General features: G+C 45.6%; 1 protein-coding gene across 2 annotated transcripts in view; it reads right to left on the bottom strand.

Annotated features, from left to right (window-relative positions):
• Positions 1-2,271: 2,271 nt before the first annotated feature.
• prkar2aa (protein kinase, cAMP-dependent, regulatory, type II, alpha A) overlaps positions 2,272-7,117 on the bottom strand; it is a 34,817-nt gene continuing 29,971 nt past the window's right edge. Inside the window, exons 10-11 of one of the 2 annotated variants that reach the window (XM_010895837.5) lie at positions 3,631-3,769; positions 2,272-3,256 (exon numbers count right to left, since the gene is read on the bottom strand). In XM_010895837.5, coding sequence (XP_010894139.1) covers positions 3,132-3,256; positions 3,631-3,769 — 264 coding nt within the window. In that variant the 3' untranslated portion in view covers positions 2,272-3,131. The remainder of the gene's footprint in view (positions 3,257-3,630; positions 3,770-7,117) is intronic. The other variant, XM_010895838.5, reaches the window with a different exon arrangement.

Genomic DNA, 7,117 nt, shown 5'->3' with positions numbered 1-7,117 from the left:
CTATTTGCTCACGAAACGTCAACACTCCACCCAGCGCATGGGAAGTATCACAGCAACGCTTAAAAAACCCCAAAGGAATAGTTTTTTTCTCAATGGATTTCAGATCATTAATGGATATGACGTTTACTCATTCGTTTATGCACGAAATGTATGCACGGGTGTTGAAAGTCTGCCTATCCTTATAGCAACACAATATACCAACTTTGACATGCGTTTTCAAGTAAATATATGAAACAGAGCCGTTTGAGGAAAAAAATCCCATTAAAATATAACATTTGCATTCTTTAAAATTACATTATTTCACTTTAAATAACATACAGGTGCTGGTCATAAAATTAGAATATCATTAAAAAGTTGATTTATTTCAGTAATTCCATTCAAAAAGTGAAACTTGTATATTATATTCATTCATTACACACAGACTGATATATTTCAAATGTTTATATTTTTTAATTGTGATGATTATAACTGACAACTAATGAAAACCCCAAATTCTGTATCTCTGAAAATTAGAATATTACTTAAGACCAATACAATGTTGGCCAACTGAAAAGTATGAGCATGTACAGCACTCAATACTTAGTTGGAGCTTCTTTTGCCTGAATTACTGCAGCAGTGCGGCGTGGCATGGAGTCGATCAGTCTGTGGCACTGCTCAGGTGTTATGAGAGCCCAGGTTGCTCTGATAGTGGCCTTCAGCTCTTCTGCATTGTTGGGCCTGGCGTATCGCATCTTCCTCTTCACAATACACCATAGATTTTCTACAGGGTTAAGGTCAGGCGAGTTTGCTGTCCAATTAAGAACAGGGATACCTTGGTCCTTAAACCAGCTACTGGTAGCTTTGACACTGTGTGCAGGTGCCAAGTCCTGTTGGAAAATGAAATCTGCATCTCCATAAAGTTGGTCAGCAGCAGGAAGCATGAAGTGCTCTAAAACTTCCTGGTAGAAGGCTGCGTTGACCTTGGACCTCAGAAAACACAGTGGACCAACGCCAGCAGATGACATGGCACCCCAAACCATCACTGACTGTGGAAACTTTACACTGGACTTCAAGCTATGTGGATTATGTGCCTCTCCTCTCTTCCTCCAGACTCTGGGACCTTGATTTCCAAAGGAAATGCAAAATGTACTTTCATCAGAGAACATAACTCAGCAGCAGTCCAGTCCTTTTTGTCTTTAGCCAAGGTGAGACGCTTTTGACGCTGTGTTTTGTTCAAGAGTGGCTTGACACAAGGAATGCGACAGCTGAAACCCATGTCTTGCATATGTCTGTGCGTGGTGGTTCTTGAAGCACTGACTCCAGCTGCAGTCCACTCTTTGTGACTCTCCCCCACATTTTTCAATGGGTTTTGTTTCACAATCCTCTCCAGGGTGCGGTTATCCCTATTGCTTGTACACTTTTTTTCTACCACATATTTTCCTTCCCTTCGCCTCTCTATTAATGTGCTTGGACACAGAGCTCTGTGAACAGCCAGCCTCTTTAGCTATGACCTTTTGTGTCTTGCCCTCCTTGTGCAAGGTGTCAATGGTTGTCTTTTGGACATGTCAAGTCAGCAGTCTTCCCCATGATTGTGTTGCCTACAGAACTAGACTGAGAGACCATTTAAAGGCCTTTGCAGGTGTTTTGAGTTAATTAGCTGATTAGAGTGTGGCACCAGGTGTCTTCAATATTGAACCTTTTCACAATGTTCACATTTTCTGAGATACTGAATATGGGCTTTCATTAGTTGTCAGTTATAATAATCAAAATTAAAAGAAATTAACACTTGAAATATATCGGTCTGTGTGGAATGAATGTATACATTATACAAGTTTCACTTTTTGAATGGAATTACTGAAATAAATCAACTTTTTGATTTTTGAAGTGTAATCCACATTAGTAAAAAATAACCACTTGACTGAAGTTTTATTTTTTATATGAATTTTGCAATGTCACTTAAAGGGACTGCACACCAACATTTGAAATATACATAATTGTATTGAACATTATCAGTTGAAGCAAAATTATACCAGAACAAATTTTATAATTTAAGCACGACCTGTTGACTTTCAACTCAATATAATGATGCAGACTTCAACACTAGGAATGAGGTTTAGTGAACAGACTACATCACTGGTGGAAATAATAGTTAAATCCAGTATATTCACCTCCACAGATACAGGGAATGACCAGCAGGAAAGCCAGAGGGGAAACACTATCTGCAGCGTCCAACTTCACTTCAAAACCACAGATCCCCAATCCCACAGACACAGTAATATACTAAGGACAAGGCAGTTTAACAAAATGTTTGCTTTATTCTTATCCAGAACAACTCATTCAGAATGATCAAGGAGAAATAAGCACTATATTTTTGTTTTACAATGTAGGAGATGGTGCTTTATCTGAATTGGCCAAAGTAAAACAAAATAATGAATATATAATAATACATTAATCAATACAACAGGTAAAGTTAATGATGACAACAGCCCTGAAACATAGGGTCTTTTTGTGGTGATCACCGGCACTAACTGAATCAATCAACAACAGTACGAGAGCTTTCAGAAAGGACTCAACCCCAAAGAGGAAACTTTATTTAAATAATATTTTATCAAAGCTTCTGTTTATCTTCATAAAATGTTTCTAAAACTCATTTTATTTTTTTTAAATGTATTTTTGGAGTTTTCCTCTTTTTTTAAACTTATTTTCATTATCACCAGGTGTTTGTTTTTGCAAGTGTGGTTCAGCCTGTGTCTGTGAATGTTTACGCATGTGTCCTTGGCTGAGGTTTGTGCGTTGTGTGCGCGCGTGTTTGTATGCGTGTGTATGTATGTGACAGGGAAAGCCTGCATGTAGGAGTCCTTGATGTGGTGTTATCAGAGTGGTCGTAGCAGGGACGTTGCTTTTTCAACTAATGTGGAGAGACTGAAGTAGTTTCAAACAACTGACAGTGTTTCTATGAGTGATTTGGAGAGGTGAGTAGAAAGTGTGTGTACCTAGGAGAGCTTATAAAGGAGTGTGTTGAACTAGAAAATCTGTGTCAGGGTAAACTTATTTTATTCAAGTGTGGGTATCTCAATGTCTATTTATATGTTCATTAATGTAATGTAATGTGTGTGTGTGTGTGTGTGTGTGTAAGGCACGGAGAAGGGTGGTCAGTCTCTCAGGTCCATGCTGGAGCCAAAGAGAGCCACCAGCTGCTCCTCATAGTGGGTGATGTTCCTCTTCATGATCTCCTTACAGGAACCAAGCAGTCGCTCAAATGCCTGAATGTCTATTACTGGAAAACACAGACAATCACACAGATCCAGTAAAACAAACCGGACTGAGGCCCCCAAGGTTGGTATTCACTAGGAACAAAATGGTCCAATAAGAAAAGCTTGTATGTGTTCCAATGTAAAGCGCTAACACAATTTTGGCACACGACATCTGCAGAAATGTGCGGGTGCAAAAAAAACTTTCAAAGCAATAAGAGTGGAACGTCTCTCTCTATGAGACAGCATCACAAACACCTGTTAGTCTAATGGAAACATCTGTGTTTTAGTACCGAGACAGTGCGAGGGAGACATCTCAAAAATGTACTCTCAGGAGCACGCCCACTCAGAAAACACACAGACACATGATCCTATCAGGAGATGAGTGGAGGGGCCTTACCCAAGCACTTGACATCTCCCACGGCGTACGCTGATGCAGCGCGGGGCTTGTTGGTGACCAGGGCCAGCTCCCCGAAGTACTGACCCCTGCTACAGCGGGTGATCTCCACCTCCGCATTATCCTCCTGGTTGGCCTTCGTCTGGGGGAGACAGCGGGGCGGAGGGCAGTGAGATACCAACGCACAAAAGAGGACTCTGTTCATTCATTCTTCCATTCATTTGTTGCCGATTAAATGATGAAATGATGTTTTAGCAGGGAGCAGCGACCTGGCAGTGTCCAGGAAGGCCTGGCGTGCTGCTCACTAAATCCAAATAATTTCTGTCTGCGGCAGAGAGACAAGGCCGAGTCAAACCTGGCAATCAATCAGCAGTTTGAACCCGGTTCAAGGAACTGAACCGAAAACAGGAAAAGAGTGTTTTATTCATGGGATTGAAACAAAACCTGGGAATGAAAACTAATCTTGTGGCTACGGAATGGGACCAATATATCAAAACATTGAATATTATTAACGTTTTAAATACTCAACAACAGGTCAATTCTCTCCTACGGTCACACAGACAACGTCCGGCGCCTGCATGCTGGCTGACAATCATTGTCGGTGTGTCCTCTGATTGGCTACCCGTCTACCCCTCTGAAGTAGTATGGTACTGTAGCCTACAGACCTCAGTGTGGCTCAGAAGATAGAGTTTTAATAATGCTTCATGGATACTGCCGTTATTATACAATGGATTCATTCATCACTACAAAAATCTAAGAGATTTTCAGTGTTACAAAAACTTGGCATTAGGCATTTGACAATTCATTTCCATTTCATTTTTTGATGGTGCCTTCAAATCATTTTGAAATCAGAGTTTGTGCCTGCCAACCATGGCAACTTCACCTTGGAGATCCATCAATTCCCTCCCACTGCACTGGTAACTTAGGTCAAAAGCTGGGACACCGACTCATTCAAGGGTATTTCTATATTTTCACTATTCTCCACATTCCAGAAAAATAGTGAAGACATCAAAACTATGCAATAACACATTGAATCATGTAGCAACCAAAAAGGTTTTTATACAGCGGAGTGTAGGTATGCAGAAGACCATTATATCTGTACTGTTGTAGTCCATATTTAGGGAAAAACTCAAATAAGAAAAGACATGCTCAGTCAATCTGTAACGTTTCAAGTCGCAAAAAAACATCAAGTGATATGATGACTGTCTCTCATGAGGACCGCCACAGGAAAGGAAGACCCAGAGTTCCCTCTGCTGCAGAGGATAAGATCATTAGAGTTGCAGCCCAAATAAATGCTTCACACAGTTCAAGTAACAAACACATCAAAACATTAACTTCTCACAGGAGACTGGGTGAATCAGGCCTTCATGAACGGATCACTACAAAAAAAACACGACTGAAGGACACCAATGAGATGAGGCTTGCTTGGACCAAGAAACGGACATTCGACCAGAAGAAATCTGTCCTTTGGTCTGATGAGTCCAAATTAGCGATGTATGGTTTCCATGTCTTTGTGAGACACAAAGGGTGTAAATGGATGAACTCTTCATGTCTGTTTCCCCCGTGAAGCAGGGAGGACGTGTGATGGTGTAGGGGGCGGAGGACGTGCGACGGTGTAGGGGGCGAGGACGTGTGATGGTGTAGGGGGCGAGGACGTGCGACGGTGTAGGGGCGGAGGACGTGTGATGGTGTAGGGGGCGAGGACGTGCGACGGTGTAGGGGCGGAGGACGTGTGATGGTGTAGGGGGCGAGGACGTGTGATGGTGTAGGGGGCGAGGACGTGTGATGGTGTAGGGGGCGAGGACGTGCGACGGTGTAGGGGCGGAGGACGTGCGACGGTGTAGGGGCGGAGGACGTGCGATGGTGTAGGGGGCGAGGACGTGCGACGGTGTAGGGGCGGAGGACGTGCGACGGTGTAGGGGGCGAGGACGTGCGACGGTGTAGGGGGCGAGGACGTGCGACGGTGTAGGGGGCGAGGACGTGCGACGGTGTAGGGGCGGAGGACGTGCGACGGTGTAGGGGCGGAGGACGTGCGACGGTGTAGGGGCGGAGGACGTGCGACGGTGTAGGGGCGGAGGACGTGCGACGGTGTAGGGGCGGAGGACGTGCGACGGTGTAGGGGCGGAGGACGTGCGACGGTGTAGGGGCGGAGGACGTGCGACGGTGTAGGGGCGGAGGACGTGCGACGGTGTAGGGGCGGAGGACGTGCGACGGTGTAGGGGCGGAGGACGTGCGACGGTGTAGGGGCGGAGGACGTGCGACGGTGTAGGGGCGGAGGACGTGCGACGGTGTAGGGGCGGAGGACGTGCGACGGTGTAGGGGGCGAGGACGTGCGATGGTGTAGGGGGCGAGGACGTGCGACGGTGTAGGGGGCGAGGACGTGCGACGGTGTAGGGGCGGAGGACGTGTGATGGTGTAGGGGCGGAGGACGTGTGATGGTGTAGGGGCGGAGGACGTGTGATGGTGTAGGGGCGGAGGACGTGCGACGGTGTAGGGGGCGAGGACGTGCGACGGTGTAGGGGGCGAGGACGTGCGATGGTGTAGGGGGCGAGGACGTGTGATGGTGTAGGGGCGGAGGACGTGTGATGGTGTAGGGGCGGAGGACGTGTGATGGTGTAGGGGCGGAGGACGTGTGATGGTGTAGGGGCGGAGGACGTGCGACGGTGTAGGGGGCGAGGACGTGCGACGGTGTAGGGGGCGAGGACGTGCGATGGTGTAGGGGGCGAGGACGTGCGATGGTGTAGGGGGCGAGGACGTGCGACGGTGTAGGGGCGGAGGACGTGTGATGGTGTAGGGGCGGAGGACGTGTGATGGTGTAGGGGCGGAGGACGTGTGATGGTGTAGGGGCGGAGGACGTGTGATGGTGTAGGGGCGGAGGACGTGTGATGGTGTAGGGTGCTCCAGGCTGTGTAAGTGCTATTTGACCAAAAAGGAGAATGATGGGTGCTGCATCGGATGACCTGGCCTCCACAATCATCCTACCTCTAATCAATAAGGTTTGGGATGAGTTGGAGTGCAGAGTGAAGGAAAAGATGCTAACAAGTGCTCATCATGTGGGAAATCCTTCAAAACTGATGGAAAAAAATTCAAAGTGACTACCCTGTGAAGCTGGTTGAGACAAACCAAAGTGTCTGCAAAGAGGTTATCAAGAACGATGGCTTATTTGAAGAAACTTAAATAAACGTATTTTGATTAGTTTAACTATTTTTTGGTTGCTACATGATTCCACGTGTGTTATTTCATAGTTTTGATGTCTTCACCTTTATTCTACAATGTGTAAAATAGTAAAATAGAAATACCCTTCAATGAGTAGGTGTCCAAACCTTTGTCTGGTACCATGTATAAGATTGTACTTTATTGATCTCCAACGTGTAAATGTGACTTGACAAGCTAATAAATACAGCACCAAAAATAACTAAAGAAATACACAACAACTGACAGACACCAAAAGCAGAACATCAAGATCAGTGCATCTAAAAACAAAATATTC

The sequence above is a fragment of the Esox lucius genome, chromosome 12 (assembly GCF_011004845.1).
Source record: "Esox lucius isolate fEsoLuc1 chromosome 12, fEsoLuc1.pri, whole genome shotgun sequence".
NCBI classification, from domain to species: Eukaryota; Metazoa; Chordata; class Actinopteri; order Esociformes; family Esocidae; genus Esox; species Esox lucius.
Note: the sequence above shows the minus strand (reverse complement) of the source record. Positions and strands in the feature narration are given on the sequence as shown.